A 17185-nucleotide genomic window follows, 5' to 3' on the forward strand; every position below is an offset into this window, starting at 1 on the left:
TTCGTTTGAAGTTGCAGACAGCTGACAGTCTAAATTAGTTGGATTAACTTAGAAAATTTTTTTTTTTAATTACCTTGTGTCAGGTTTTAGGTTTTCCACAGTAGAATGGGTTTGATTTGTAGTGATAATCGATTTCTCCTTTTCACCATCACTTGCTCCATTTTCAGTTGACACAACCTCATACTCTGGAAAATTACAGTAAAGAGAAATTTGCTTAAATAACAGCTCTTACTTGAGCTTCTTCACTGCTCTCTCTCTTCTCATCTGATTTCCACTCCTACTGTCTAACAGGCTGTAAGGACATCTTGTGTGAACCAGTCTGGATGTCAGTATGCTAAAATGGTTAGGAAAGAGGGATCTAATTCCAGATTGCTGAGTGCCTAGCCCCTCATCCTTCCTCACAATTATGGGGTAGAGGATACTCAACATCTCACCTCTGCCCAAAGATACACTAGTGACAAAATTCCAAACACAAATAAGTATAAACATTCTGCAGTTTGAATGAAAAAGTATCAAAGATGAAAGTATATTTTCTAAATGCTTAAACCTTGATTAACTTAAAACAAGACCTACATTTTTAAGATTTCCAAAGGAAACTGCCCAACTAACTTGGATTGTGCACTTAGGGAATCTGCCAGTTTAGAATGAAATAATTTTGCATAAATTTATTTCTGTATTTATATGATTTATAGAGTCTCACTACTTTCTTTTCATCTCATGGGATGTATCATCAAGCTCAAGCCATGCTCTGAACAGGCAATCAGCAACAGATGTTTGGGAAGAAGATACCTCTTCAGTCATAGCCCCTGTCCAAGATGTAGTGTCTCTGTAGCAGACAACCTCTGTTCCAATTCATAACAACCTCTTCTAATAAACACAGAGTATATTGCTAATTTTTCACTCCTTGCAAAGAAATTCACAACCTCCCCAGCCCCTTCCTTTTCCCTTCCTAAAACCTGTCTATAAGACCAAGTGCAGCTTTGCTAACTGTAAGCTAGCAAAGGAGAAGGTTTTCAAAGAACATTTGCAATGAGCATTTAGATCTACAGCACAATGAATAAAGCAGGTATATTATACTGTGAGGACAGAGACCAGCTATCAACAGCTACAAAACCTCTAGAAAACTACTTTCTTTCCTGTTTTTTTTCTAATGATACTATTAATTTTTGAGTTCTTAACTAAATGCTAGCAATCTTTTTATCTTTACCTTGTAATAAACTCAGTTATTCAGAACACACACAGAGCAATATAAAACTAGAACAGGTTTAAAAGTAAGTCAGAAAGTCAGCATGAAGGAATTACTGCCGATACTGAAGATTTCAAAATTTCCATGTTCAGAAGTCCTCCCCCACAAGTGTCACCCATGAACAGCAAAAGACCAACCACTGCCTTTTAAAAACAAACTCATGGACCTGCAGGAATGTGTCTTGGAGCAGGGGGAGAAATAAGTAGAGGGCTTTTACTTTAGATCATTTGTTCAAGTGGGACCCCAATGCAACAACTGAAGACATTAGCATTGATAGTTAGTATGTATTTGTGTGAAACATATCTGCGTTTTCTCTCTGTACATTTCCTTTTTGGAAACAAAGACCTTTTGCTATATAGCCACCAAGGGCTAAGTGAACCATGGAGAAAAAAAACACACCAAAGCCCTTATTTGCCCTATTTAAGCCTCATTAGAGAAATTATGTTTATTAGGAAGCATGGGAGAGAGGGTGGATATCCACTGCCTTAGGTACACACAGAGAGAATGAGTAGGTAACTTCTTTAAAGGAATTCAATCTTTCTGCCTTCTGCCAGCCCCAAGTCAGTATGTGATTTGAAGTTTTTAATTCATTCAAGTTGGAAAAGAAAAGACAGCACACGTGAATGGGCATGCATGTGCGCACACACACACACACACACACAGACACACACACACACACACGCGCGCGCACCCAGTACCTGCTTGTTACTCAGTGCACAAGTCTCAGTGCACAAGACAACAAATTGCCCTACATTTCTGTGGCAACACAACAGGAGTAGCAGAGCACCAGCAAAATCGTCTTGGTTCCTGATATTTGCAGCCCTTATGAAAACAAGGAGGTAAGCTCGATCACTGTTTTGGTTATTATTTGTCAGACTTTTCTATTACTGAAGTACAATTTTGGTTTTAGGAATACCCAATACAATGAAACCCCTTGTGCATACCTAAAAGTCAAGCAAAGTAACCATTTCAAAAAAATGGCTCAACAAATTACATTTTCTGTTTCCACAGTTCTATCTGAAACAGTGCATTAAAAAAAAGATGTGATGCCTAAATCAGATGATTGAAAAAACATGTACAAACTACAAAAATAAAAAGAGATGACAAAAAACTTGATTTAAGTCTGTCTAAACAAGTAATGTCATACTGGTGCCAAAATGAAAAACAGGATTCAGTGTCTCCTCTTGAATTCAGAAAGTGTCCTTGGATGAGTCATTAGCTGAGTAATTTTTTGAATTTAAGATGAAGGAGACAAGCTCAACGAGAGTATTTGTAAGCCACAGAGTTCAAATATTTTGTATTACCCACTGAAGTTAAAAAGAATGAAGATGGTATTTATGGGAAAGCTGTTACATCTAGATAGGAAGTTAGATTGAAAACTAAAGTTTGTGTCAGTGAAGCAATATGAATGACTATTAGCTACATATTCTGCAGAAGGTTTTAATCTTCCTTTCCAGAATGGGGAAGGATATGCCAGGTGTCTCAGCTATCACAGAATAGTCTTATAGAAGAGAAGAAACTTTATGGAAAGTTAACTTTTACAAATGCTGATTACAACTGAACAGAGAAAGGGTTTCCACCTAAAGTCTCAGAAGAAACAGTGAGTATTGCTTGCTCTATATTTCACAACACACACTGAAAAAGACAGGAATAGTATCAGAAGGCAATTAAGCCTTGCTCTCATCATTAGATGATGTGCACCGACAGTTTTACCAGCTATAGCGGAAATGTTTTTCTATTTTTGCAATACAAATGGCTGTGCTGCAGTGGGTTCATTAACATACTCAAGAAAAACAGCAGGTCTACTTCCAAGAAAACATGCAGACTAAATGACGTTATCTGATCTAATCAAGCTAAGGACTGGTCTGTGGAGGAGGCCTCCAAATGACAACAGCAACAAAAAGGCTTTTCCCTGAACAAAAAGAAGCATTGCAGAACTGCCTGGAATGGGGAGTGTTCACAGAGAGCCTATCCTCAGCCTAATTCTAAGGTTAGCAATAAGCTCACACTTCCTTTTCTTCCAGGATGAAGCACACCGTGGAAGGCAAGCCAGGTAATAATTCTTCTCTCTTGTTGGTACTTTTTATTAGCCTACAGTTTCTTTTTATTCCCCTTTTAATCCAGCAGAAGGGCTAACTTTATTCCTCTTTCCCAGAAGAAAAAAGTGCAGGTTAATGTTTGTTTTGACTGTCCCTTCAGTTTTGCATTTATTATTTTTCAGAATGGCAGGGAGAGCAAGAAAGAATAGAGGCTAAACCTAGTAATTATTTCTAGAAAATCAAGGAAGGACTAACTTGGGGAAGGGAGTAGCCTTGCTTCTGACAGTCACCTAATTACACACCTGCACTGAAATCTCTCATGACATGCATATACAACAACATCTGAAAACATCCTACTTACATGCTCAAGTGAATGGCTAATGATAAAGTCTTAGTCCTCACAGTTCCTAGTCTTATCTGTTCTACTCACAGAACCCGCTTGGTCATGGCTGTGATGAGCCAGTGATTTTGCAAATCAAAGTTTTATGTCCATGGTAAAAACAAAAGCCATTTTCCTGACAGTACAGAAAAAACATAATTTTCAGTTGAATTAATGTTCAGTTTTGGTAAGCTTGTGTCGATATACAGAAGACAATATAAAAAATTATGAACGATCGTCTTGCGTGCTTAACTGTCTATGTACTGATTCCTGCATGACTCACAAGGATTTATTCTCAATACAAAAACCTTCCTTTGGAAATGAAAAAAACCAAACAGATTCTTTCAACATAGAGAACTTGTTCACCCTGTTGTGGGTACAGCAAGTATTATGCTGGCAGAGTTCTACTGACTTACTAGATGGATGTAAGGTTTCATTGTGTCTGGCCCACTGATCAACAACATCAAGTTGAGAAAGATGTCTACATTATGGGTACACATCTATATAATAAAGACTACTGTCACATTGCTGGAACTTCTTCACTAGATCTTACCAGATCCTGTACACAGAGATGCCAGAAATCAAGAGAAGATACAGAGTCATACTTCCTAAGTAACTTTTTGTGTCATCACTGACAACAATGATATAGTTGTGAAAATCTTGTTCTAATCTAGTAGCATTTTCTTATCCACACTGGAGTTGACAGTAGCACAAAATAAAAGCACTGGGGTGTAAGACTCCTTTGGGATTAAAGTATTTTTTAAATGGCATAAAACCACTGTGAAAGTAAAAATAAGCTGGAAATACTGTATTCTGATACAATGGAGGAAAGAAATCAAACCAACCAGTAACAGTGTCATTGTCTGGTTTTTCCCAGTCCAATATGACGAAAGTTGGACAGCCCTCAACAGTCACCACTGTGAGGTTGGTTGGAGGATTTTGTGGAGGACGAGTAGGTTCTTCCTTGCTGCCAGCTTCTTCTTGAGGAAAATGTTCAAGAGAGCTTGTGATAGAGCAAGGCACATCATCATCTTTCTTCATGTACTTGACATGGGGGGCTAAGAGTAATAGAAAAAAGCTGTTATTCAATACAGAGTGTTTCTACAAAACGTCAATGCCATTTCACCTAGTGCACAACTTCCATTTCAGGGCACCAAGTAAAAATCTGCACAATGGGTCAAAAGTCAAACATAAATATTTAAGTATAAAACCCATATATTCAATATTAAGCTGCTTGTTGTTTTTTTTTATTGTTGTTAGACCTGGAATCTGCATTGCCTTCACCCCCTTCCATTGGCACCACTGATGAAATATCACTCTGAAGGTATTAGTGGGTGATACGTACTGTTTGAAAGAATTAACTTCTGTCATAAAATAGGACAATTAACTTTAGTCCTTCTATAATAAAGTGACACTACAATTCCATATGCAGCTTTTGAGTGCTATGCTAATAGAAAGATGTAATGCCCATCACCACGTTGTTTCACCAGAAAAAGTAAGAAGTTTAGTCCAGAGTCATTGCATCATTAAACTTGCAGTTTCTAAAGGGACTGTCAAAATCTTAACCATTTTCAGTGGTACAGGACCAAACCTTGAAACGAACCTTCTGAGGCAAACGTCTTGTACTCTGCATCAAAATACGGAAGATTACTTACGACAAACACATTAGTTCTGAAATTAAAACTTCTGTTGGATGTTGTCCTAGTTTCAGCTGGGATAGAGTTAACTGTCTTCCTAGTAGCTGGTACGGTGCTGTGTTTTGAGTTCAGTATGAGAAGAATGTTGATAACACACTGATGTTTTCAGTTGCTGCTAGTAGTGTTTAGACTAATGTCAAGGATTTTTCAGCTTCTCATGCCCAGCCAGTGAGAAAGATGGAGGGGCACAAGAAGTTGGCACAGGACACAGCCAAGGCACCTGACCCAAATTGACCAACAGGGTATTCCATACCATATGACGTCCCATCTAGTATAGGAACTGGGAAGTGGGGGCGGGGAATCGCTGCTCAGGGACTAGCTGGGTGCCGGTCGGCGGGTGGTGAGCAATTGCACTGCGCATCATTTGTACATTCCAATCCTTTCATTATTGCTGTTGTCATTTTATTAGTGTTATCATTATCATTATCCGTTTCTTCTTTTCTGTTCTATTAAACTGTTCTTATCTCAACCCGTGGGTTTTGCTTCTTTTTCCCGATTTTCTCCCCCATCCCACTGGGTGGGGGGGAAGTGAGTGAGCGGCTGCGTGGTGCTTAGTTGCTGGCTGGGGTTAAACCACGACAGATGTAAAAAAGATCTTGCAAGAAAGACGGTGTCTTCAGAAATGTGGTGTCTCTTACCAGACCAATAAAAAAACCTGAAAAATCTTTCAGTACAAAAGCACTTCTTCCTGTCATCTCACCTTGCTAAACTCTCTAGATTACTGCAACAGCAATAACTTGACTACTTTATCATCTAGTCTAGTATATGCTACCTTATTACTAGACTATCTGAATGTGCGGAGCCTGGAATGAGAGGTGAGGCATACATGATGGGTGCTCTGGTACTGGGGCAATACCTCTCCAGGTACGCTTGCAAGCCCACAGGAAGATTTTCATTTGGTGTGTTGGAATGTGAACAGCGTGCAGTTGTACTACTGCTGGAATACAGGAAGAGCCACAACATGTTTGCTGGCAAGACTGTAAACTAGGAGGTGGTAGCAGGGAAGAAAGTAGAAGTAAAATTTAGTCAAGAATATTCTGATGGTCTGCACTACAGCCCTTTCATCTGACACTAAACCGAATAAGAATCAAATGTAGTTTTGGCCTTCGAATAACCAAAAAAGATAATTTTGATGCAAGATAGATATGTCAGTCTTCATATATTCCCCCAAATGAAAATACCACAGCTATTAAAATCCTACCTTGGTACCTTGGTTTGCCTGAAGAATCAGTTTCTGATGTAGGACTTGAGCTGAAGACAGTTGCATCAACTGTGGGAAACACAGTTATAATTTAATTTGCAATAAATACGAAGTTTCAGTGTTAGAACTGCAGCATGTCACAGTTCATTTGGTATTTTAAATCATGGTAAAGCTCTTCCATGGTCGACCTTTGCCACCAGATCTGTCTTTTCCTTTTAAGGACTCCATTTTGGCTGTGATGTGAAGTAAACCTCATACTTACCTGCTAGTATAAAGACAGCCATAATCAAAATGACACACTTCATGACTGCTGCTGGATTCAGTTCATACAATATATGCAAAATGCTCTTTAGACCTTTTAAAAAGGATCTTTTTGCACTTGGGAGCTTGTTTCATGTTCACAGAATATATAACACTATTATGTTTGCACATGAACTCTAAAAATAGTGACAAGGAAACCATAAATTCTGTCTCCAGAGTGTACAATTTCCACGGAAATTGAAGGCAAATACACTGGTGAACAGAAATGTGCTAAAGCAGTCAGGATTCATGACACCAGAGTTGTGTTAAATCGCCACTATACTGAACAGAATCTTCTCTTAGATGCAAACAGTACAACGGACCTCAACGGACAAAACACAATATATTCACAACAAGCATTTTTTTAATGAATCTAGCATCCAGCTTGCTTTACTGAGCACTAAGGGTCACAGTGAATTCATGATCATTATAAGGAGACAAGAATTTCAGTGTTACTATAAATCCAGGAAAATTACAAACAGCATCATTTATGACAATATACCTAGAGCTCCATATTTTGGCTCAAAAATTCTAAGCACACCCTCCTCTAAACCCATACCTGTATGCCACTTTGAGGAGATTTAGGTCTGAACTTGTAGTTAACTCCCAATTTTATAAAGGGCAGATTACCAACTAACCACTATATTTAGCCTATTACATTTTTTCTGTTTAAATGGTGGCAGTTTGATCAGATAGCTAGGAGGATATCACAACCATGTTGAGCACTATCAGTCACTGTCAAATAATAATTTGAATTTATGTCCTTGCAAAAAGAAATGCTCAGGGAAAGAAGTGCCTTATCTACTCCCTTCACAGATTCAAAGTAGCCACTGAATGGTACTGAAAGCCTACTAAGCACATATTGATTTCTAGAAAGATGGAAAGGCCGTCATGTTCTCATTTACCAAGGTGTCTATCAGAAGACAACCAGATGAACTCAGTCAAGTTAGAAAAGTCACAAAGTGGCATAAAGGAAATCAGAATCACCCCGGACTAAATACTTCTTATATTAAATACACAATGCATCAATATAGTTTAGGGAAGGGAAGCAAAAGAAAAAAAGGAAACCCTTATGTATAAAAAAAAAAGGGGAAAAAAAAAAGAAAAATATCACAGAACTGTCTGTAATATGCTTACCATAATACTCTGGAGTTGCAAAAGCTGTTGGTGTCTTATATGACGTTCCTGTCCTCACAGGTGTTGTTGGTCCAGCGGGTTTAGCTATAGTGACAGAAGTAGGAACTTGTGGCAACAAGGCATTCACAATTCAGAAGAGTGAAACAGCTTTCTGATTTTCTAACAGAACTCAGATTTGTGACAACTGCTTCATGAAATACGTACTTTCATTTAAACTATGATATTCCCTCAAAACTTAATACAACAGCTTCCAGTTGGATTTAGGAAAGTTCCAAGTTGTCCTTATTGCCAATATAACCTACTCCTGAAACCAGTAAGAAAATTCTTTGCTACTTGGAGATTGTCTTGGAGGACTTCAGTCAGATAGAATATGACCTGGTTTAATGCACAGAACCATCCTACACAGACTGGTGAAAGGATGCAAAATGACCAGCACTGACATTTGTGTTTCTCAAACAAAAGAGCATCTTTCTTCATGAGTTGTAAGACAGAATAGCTGAAGTCAGCAACTGAAACTTGGATTCTTCCCGCAAATATAGGTAAGGTCCTTTCATTTCTACTCTCAATACAGCATATATATTAGCAAGGCTGGAGCTGGAACATGTATAATGATAAACACTGAGTCCTTAACTATGGTCTGCATTAAGAGTTTAACCACAGAATAGTACTGGAGCTTCTACTAAATGAAATTAAGATGCACTTCAAATGAAGGTAAGAAAAATGCAACCAAGTCCAACATTTTCAACATTTATAACATTACTTGACCTAAGGGAAAAAGCTTTCTTTCTGAACTGGTCTATTCTGTAGTAGGCACTATAAGTCTGGACAGAAACTGATTGATAGAGGCAATATTACCTCCCATAATTAAATAGCTATTTTAAAAATTATTTTAGATTATGTGACATTGCTTTTACTCCTCAGCTGTTATCACCTAATAAAGAAAACAGGTTTCTAAGAGGCAAATAATCCATGGTAAAGGATGTCTTGATCGCTTCCAGAATAGCTATAAAAGACAAGAACTACATTCACAAAACATGCAGATATTCCCACATAACCACTGCATGACTGTGAAATCTCAACCCCCCAAAAGTCAAGAACTACATAATGTAGTTACCTTCTCTGCATATATGACGCAGAAGAACAGAGTGACTGAAGGCAGAACTCTAGTGACCCAAGTTAAAAAAACCAAAAATCCCTACCTTCCATTCATTTCTTTATTAAAGTGGAAATTTATTAAGGTTCTCACTAGAGTCCAATTTCACAAAGGTTCTGGAACTCTCTTGTTTCCTTTTTTTCCATTCAGAAGGCTTTTAATATCTGCACAGAAACCTTCCCATAATACTCATCCACTGGATGAGTAAGAAAGATGGAAGTAAGGAATTAATCACAGTGTTAATGAGAAAGAGAAACAGGACAGAATTATGAAACGGAAAATCCAAGAAGAACATTGAGGCAAATTTTTCCTGTTAGTACTGTGGAATAGTCTCTCCAGGGAACCAGAAGAAACTCAATTATGATGTTTAAAACTAAGCTGGATAAAACACTAGGAAACACAGAAAAAGGAAAATCTGCTACTCGCCCCACAAGGAAGAACCAGATCATCTAACCAATTTATTCCATCTTGAATGCCTAGGAAGGTATGGTAACTACTGACTACCACATAACCTGGCCTCTGGTGTATGGAAAAAGGGTGAGCTTTCAGAACACTGGTAAATTAGTTAGACACTTAGTGGAGAAAATTAGCATAGACCCCCATTACAAGCAAAAGAAAATGTATCAGGTCAACATTTTTTTATGCTACAGCTTAAGACTGACAATGTCTTACATTCTGTTGTAGCTATCACTAAGGAAACACCACCAATCAACAGCAAGCACAGACACAACATTTTGATCTTGGCTCTGCTGTTGAGTAAATATACAGCTTGTTTCATCCAGCTTGGAGATTCTTGCTTCTAAGCTGCTGCACAAGATACTAAAGAATTATTTAGGTCTTTAGTGCCTTAATAGCACACAAAGCCCCAAATGCAACAAACCAAAAAAAGACAACAGGAAATACAGCAAAGCCAAGACTTTTTTATTACCAGTGAACTACAGAGAGTAGTATGAAGAGGGAAGCATTTCTCAAGATGCTAAGCATAATCAGATTATAGATTCTGACTACCAGGAATAATGTTAGCCTAAGGATTCTCATATAGAATCCACAGACGAAACATACATAAGGATACTGAATATCAGCTTCAGGATAAAATTAAAATAAAATGGGATATGTCAAAGCTTCTGTGTACTCTTATACTGATACTGAGAAGCAGAAATACTGTAGCACAGGAATGAAGCTAAACTCTTTGCACGTGAAATAGCTCGCTCTACCTCCCAGTGCAGTTAGTTTTCTGGGTGCCTATTACTTCATTATTTGTAGTGGTTAATGGATGTGCCATATATACAGGACAGAATTTCTCTAGAACTAACCAGTTGGGAGTATGCATTGAAGCGTAATATTCAGTATCTCCCATCTGACATGCACATTAAGTAACTGCAAATACTATTAGTAGATATGAAATGTTCTTAAGGTTGATCTTCTTAGAGGATGATTTGCATTATGCTATTTTGCTTTCAGCTCCCTTACTAGGGATGATTTTGACATAACTAGGTTAGGAAAACAAAAGGAAATCAGAGTTTATGTATGAAGACAAAAGACACAAAGCCTGTATGTTCCCGAAGACTAGTTTCTATAGATATCACAGATTAAAGAAAAAGAATCTATACTCTAAAATTCTCCTATACGCTGCTAGTCAGTTCAGTATTATCTCACACATAATAAAATATTTATGCTGAAAAGGCTGAGATACCTGGACTTCCTGGTTTACCAGTCACGGTGTTTGGAGGCAGAGGTTTTCTTCGCATTTGTGTAGGCTTGACAGGAGGTATAGGAGGATGCTGAGGGCCAGGCGATGCAGTTACTGAATGACATTACAAGACAGTGTTATTAATTATTTAACCTCAAATTCCATAAAATCAGAAACCGATTACAAGTTATATTCTGACTTCTCAAACAATGTTTCATGTCTGATTTAGTATCAGAAGCGGAGAGGTGAGGTTAGGATCTGAAAGGAGTTGTATTTTCAGCCTTAAATTCTTTGGGAAGTGTATGCCATGGAGTTTTAAACCAAGCTTACACTGAAAAAATGTAGCTCCTTCGGGATTTTGTACAAGTGTTTTCAGCTATTCATTTTCTGTGTAGTTACTCATTGCTGTCAACGGTAATTTTTTGGCAGCCAACAGGATACTTCTTCCCACAATAAACACCACATCAGTGTACTTGGAAACATCTTCAGTATCCTACTCACAAAATTTCTGATCTTTTTTACTTTCTAACTGATAAAACTGATCACCCTCAGCTTGAAGCAAAAGATGGAGCAAAAGGGAAATTATCATTAGGGACACTTTATCCTATGCTGTTCAAAAGTGAAAAATGAAAAAAGTCACTGTCACTACATGCACTGACATGGCTTGAAGACAGTTATTGTGTTAGAAACAGTTATTGTGAAGCACCCTACTAGGTTGTTTCAATGTGCAGTTCCAGCCATTATCTATTAAATTTATCTGGTAAGGTCCTTTGACAGTGAGGTCTGAAAGGAGAACCTAAGCCTCTTAATTTATACTTACAAAGCATTTTACTGTATTTTCCAGGCAATTATAGAGGATTTCATTATGCAAAGGAAAGGCAAAGATTTTTCTTCCACTATTCACCTTTGCACTTCTTTCCTTAAGAAAAAAACCAGCAGATATGTGCAGCACATTTATGTAACAAAAGACTTTTTGTACCTAACGGGAAAATCCTCAAGAGTAATATAATTGTTATAATGCTGCCAACGTCAACAAATACGCAAGTTGCCTGATACTGAGTTACTGGCTACACAGAGTACCTCAGGCCCTACATATCAGACCTTAGTTTACCCTATAAATAGAGTGACTGTGGGCGAGAAGGGAGCAGATCCAAAGACTCATTTGCGAGAGCCTTTTTAGAAATAATTACAATACACAAACAGGAACACCTCCATCTTTCTCTGTTCCCTTTTCCTTTTGGACTTCTGCAGTAACTTACAAAGCACATTTTTTTAAAATCCCTCAGATCAAGATAGGAAATAATACTCTATCTAATTTAGGAAGATGTAATGTTTTTGGAAATAGCATTTGTAGGTTTCATATTCATTCTTAATCCCCAGATGGAAATGAAAAAAATGTGCCTAAAGACCTAAAAAAGGATAAAAAATTTTTGTATATATAAGTCATCATACTCTAGATACTACTACATGGTAGTATCCATGATTAGTTTTCCCCCTGTCCATATTTAGGGAATGGGATTGTCTGAGATATTTATGGGGTAAAAGCGTGCAAGTATTGACTTGTCAGTGGTTTCTATCGTATCTTCTGAACAACACAACCGCCATAGTTACATGCGAGCCAAAACATCACATGCAGTGGACTGTGTCACAGTTGAATCTACTGTACTACACTCTGGAAAACCAAGAATCCCTACTTTTCCCTTCTACTACTTCCACAATGATTTGGGTGATGGTCTATGATGCTACCAAATCTAATTAAGAATGTGTATAGACTGAGCTTGTGAATTAGGACACACAACAGAATTCAGGGATTTTGTGACAGCGTTGGTTCTTGCAAGGACAGTGGCATGGTGAACTACTAGGATTTATTTAATCTCAGGGGTTCTTTGTGGACTGGGAATGTATTTCCTCGACTGTGTCACTCTTCATGAAAAAGGAGGGCATGCAGCCTCTTAGGACAGACTCTTAACACATGAAGCTTAATTATTGTGTGTTGTAACCTATATTTTTCATTTCTCTTAAGTAGCGTAAATGTAAATTTTTCAGTTAACACACACTTAAGTTTTCAGAAAAAGTAAATGTATTTAAAAGCAAAGTCAAATACTGGCTAACTTATAGCAATATCTCATTAATCAGCCTCACCTCTTTGCCTGCTAAGATCATGGAACAGATCCTCCTGGAAGCTATGTCAAGGCATATGGATGACAGGGAGGTGATTAGGGACAGCCAACATGGCTTCACAAGTGCAAATTGTGCCTAGCTAATCTGGTGGCCTTCTGCAATGGAGTGACTGTGTTGGTGGATAAGGGAAGAGCAACTGATGTCATCTATCTTGACTTCTGCCAGGCTTTTGACACAGTCCCATACAACATCCTTGTCGCTAAAGTGGAGAGATATGGGTTTGATGGATGGACTAATCAATGGAAAAGGATATAGGACTTGCTGTCAATGGCTCTATGTCCAAATGTAGATCAGTAAGAAGTGGTGTCCCTCAGGAGTCTGTATTGGGACCAGTAGTGTTCAATATCTTTACTGATGATATAGACAGTGGGATTGAGCGCACCCTCAGCAAGTCTGCGGATGACACCAAGCTGAGTGATGCAGTTGATAAGCTTGAGGGAAGGGATGCCATCAAGAGGGACCCTGACAGGCTGGAGAAATGGGCCAGTGCAAACCTCATGAAGTTCAGCAAGGCCAAGTGCAAGGTCCTGCACGGGGGTCGGTGCAATCACCAGCCTCAGTACAGGCTAGATGACAGACAGATTCAGACCAACCCTACAGAGAAGGACTTGGGGATATTGGTATATGAAAAATTAGATATAAGCCAGCAATGTGCGCTTGCAGCCCAGAAAGCCAACCACATCCTGCACTGTATCAAAAGAAGTGTGGCCAGCAGGTCGAGGAAGGCAATTCTCCTCTACTCTGCTGCTCTCATGAGACCTCACCTGGAACACTGCATCCAGTTCTGGGGTCTCCAGTATAAGAAAGACTTGTTAGAGAGGACCCAAAGGAGGGGCACAAAAATGATCAGAGGGCGGGAACATCTCTCCTATGAAGAAAGTCTGAGAGACTTAGGGTTGTTTAGCCTGGAGAAGAGAAGGCTCCAGGGAGACCTTATTGCAACATTCAGTACTTAAAGGGGGCTTATAAGAGAAATGGAGAGACTTTTACCATGGCCCGCAGGACAAGGGGGAATAGTTTTAAACTAAAAGAGGGTACATTTAGATTAGGTATAAGGAAGAAATTCTTCACTGTGAGGGTGGTGAGGCACTGGAACAGGTTGCCCAGAGAAGCTGTGGATGCCCCATCCCTGGAAACATTCAAGGTCAGGTTGGATGGGGCTTTGAGCAACCTGATCTAGTGGAAGCTGTCCCTGCCCACGGCAGGGGGGGTGGAACTATTTGATCTTTAAAGGTTCCTTCCAACCCAAACCATTCTATGATTCTAAGATTCTATAATTCTGAATTTTGATATACATATTAAGGCCTCATGAAGAGAGCTGAGATCACAGAAGTATATAAGAAAACTACAAAACAGTAGTAGCCAATTTCAAAACCATACCCAACTGTCTTTTATGACTACAGTTCAAGGTATTGGCTTACTTCAAAGCTCTAAAAGCTTAACTTTAAACATCTAATGTCATAAGATGAATAAAAGCAGATGTAGATGTTCCTTCAAATCTATGTGCATAAAAAAACTTCCAGTCTGCAAATCACAAGCTGGATTTACTTAAGTACACACCACTGCCTGACATTCAGTAACAAAAAATGCAGAGCGCCATCCTTGTTTTCAGTTTACAGTCTGCATCTGGCTAATACTAATAGTATATCACACTGGACTTAATCTGCAAAGTACCAGCTTCAGACTGAATAAACTTTAAAAAGATAAAGCATCAGAACTCAGCTGTCAAGATAGGCTCTTGCCTTTGTGCAGTTAAATTAGGTGCAAAGGAAATTCAGCAGGGATTAGGAGGAAACAGCAGTTTATAAATTAGTTAGAGGCATAACTTTGTATCTGTGTAGTAAATGCAAGGGTAAAACCAAAAAGTTTTTATTCTCAGTCAGTTTTTATGACAGTAAAAAAGCACAGCTAAAACAAGTTCTATTCTTGGTTATGCTTATGAAACAAAGAAATTCTCCACATGTAAGGGTGTTTACACGTTTGGATGTATGTTTATGTGTGTACACGTGGCATACAAACATACTCTATGCTACAACTTTTCAGTTGAAGCAGAAAATTTCTAAGAAGCTGACTAGAAGAAAGTGAAATACAAAAAGTCTATTTTTGCAGGCCTATTTGGGGAAGCTGTTTTTCAGTAAAAATATTTTGATTGTTTTGAAAATATGATTGTAAGACTTTGAAGAAAAGTGAAACTGACAAGCCTGCTATAGGACATGTAAAAAATAACCTGTAACCTTATTTAGTCCACATTGTTATTTTGCTTCAAGGCTAACATTCTAATTTTCCCAGTGATCCTAATATTCAACAAACCTTTCTCATAAATGGGAGGACAATTTGGCTATGCATTCACCTTATTCTCCCTTGCTATGTAGAAACTATCAGTATGAAAAAAAATCAGTACTTACAGTATTGTGCCTGTTTGATCATAAGGATACAACACCGGTGGTGGTAATTTTTAATATATGGCATATATATATGTGGGGGGCCTACAAGAAAGCTGGAGAAGGACTTTTTACAAGGGCACATAGTAATAAGACAAGCGGAAATGGCTTTAAACTAAAAGAGGGTAGACTTAGATTAGATATAAGGAAGAAATTCTTTACTGTGAGGGTAGTGAGGCACTGGAACAGGTTGCCCAGAGAAGCTGTGGATGCCCCCTCCCTGGAAGTGTTCAAGGCCAGGTTGGATGGGGCTTTGAGCAGCCTGGTCTAGTGGAAGGTGTCCCTGCCCATGGCAGCACAGTTGGAACTAGATGATCTTTAAGGTCCCCTCCAGCCCAAACCATTCTGTGATTCTATTCTATACGTTAGTGACTAAGTAGTGACCACGAAATATTCTTATTTTTATCTCTTTTTTGTAGCATTCTGAAGTCAAGAGAAGGTATATTCATGAGGATGACTAAGAATTATTTTCTCTTCTTAGTGGAGGTGCTTTTTATGTAGGAAAGGCAGTGGTTTTATTTTTCATAACATTAAAATTTGCTATATTGTCTTATTTTATTAACCTTACCAGAAATTGGCTTTTCCCAGGTATCACTATATTCCAAAGGTTTTTCCACATCCATGCCACTTTGTCTGGAAATATCCTCAGGTGTATATACGTCACCTGTGAAACAAAAGAAATTAAATCAGTATCTACAGTGCAGTACCAAGTCATGTAATATTTGTATATTGCATATGTTCAAACTCTAGCTAACATTAAGTGCAAAACTGGCATATATGGCCCACCCATGCTTTTACCAATAACTTAGTGGTATCTGTTATCTTCCTATTCAAGTAAGTAGAAAGTGGTTCTAGAGCCTGCAATTTAATTTTAAACATTCCTTGAAAAAAGTATATTTGGAAAGAGAGAATTAAAAAGATTAAGAGATAACAGTGAGTTAAACCAAGATTGTATGTGGAAAGATGAGTACAGAGAACATTTCAGTTTTTCAGGATACAGAATAAAATGTCCATGGATTCTTGCAAAGGGCAAAGTTATCCTTCTCCCCAAAATAAGATCTTGGGTTACCTCCATGTTGAATAGCTAGAACAAGTCTGAACCAAACATATACCATATTTGGAGTACTGGAGGCAAAGTGTACATAAAATTCAGTTTGTATATAAAATAAAGTCCTACTTAAAAGTTATATAAACACATTTTTAAAAACCTGAAGTAAATGGTATTAAAAAGATCAACACAACTACTCCTGGTACACAACAACTGTTTCACATGCTGATATTTATAGGATACCCAGACTGTTAAATTAAGATGCTTTTTATATTTACTTTATAAAACCTCTATATATGGTAAAGGGAGGAGATGCATTGCAATTTCATCATGTTTGTGGGGAAAAAAAACCAAAACAAACCACTCTTTCTCATGACATAAGAAAAAATCCCTGAAAGTTAATGTATTAAAAAAAAAAAAAAAAATCTCAAAATTAAATCAATTATTGAATTCTAATTGTATTCCAACATGATCTAAATTTCTATGATGACCTAAAGATTTCATAGGTTTATAGTCTGGTGCTCAGTTTGTTTTGAGATGAAACTAATATTTTAACAGCATGAAGCAGATAATTTTTCAATTATTTTACTATTCGGTCATTCTTGCTAGGCATACCTTAGGAATCCACAGTCCATAGTACGGACGCGTTAAATGATTTACTTAAGATTAAAGT

General features: G+C 37.9%; 1 protein-coding gene across 10 annotated transcripts in view; it reads right to left on the reverse strand.

The window, feature by feature from the left end:
• The window catches only part of LOC115343670 (ABI family member 3 binding protein), a 170152-nt gene that overhangs the window by 21716 nt on the left and 131251 nt on the right, over nt 1–17185 (reverse strand). For all 10 annotated transcript variants that reach the window (XM_030019930.1, XM_030019928.1, XM_030019922.1 and 7 more), the window contains 6 exons: nt 16033–16128; nt 10846–10956; nt 8000–8083; nt 6563–6631; nt 4510–4722; nt 74–185 (listed from right to left, as the gene is read on the reverse strand). In XM_030019930.1, coding sequence (XP_029875790.1) covers nt 74–185; nt 4510–4722; nt 6563–6631; nt 8000–8083; nt 10846–10956; nt 16033–16128 — 685 coding nt within the window. The remainder of the gene's footprint in view (nt 1–73; nt 186–4509; nt 4723–6562; nt 6632–7999; nt 8084–10845; nt 10957–16032; nt 16129–17185) is intronic.

Source organism: Aquila chrysaetos, chromosome 7 (assembly GCF_900496995.4).
Source record: "Aquila chrysaetos chrysaetos chromosome 7, bAquChr1.4, whole genome shotgun sequence".
In the NCBI taxonomy this organism is placed as follows: domain Eukaryota; kingdom Metazoa; phylum Chordata; class Aves; order Accipitriformes; family Accipitridae; genus Aquila; species Aquila chrysaetos.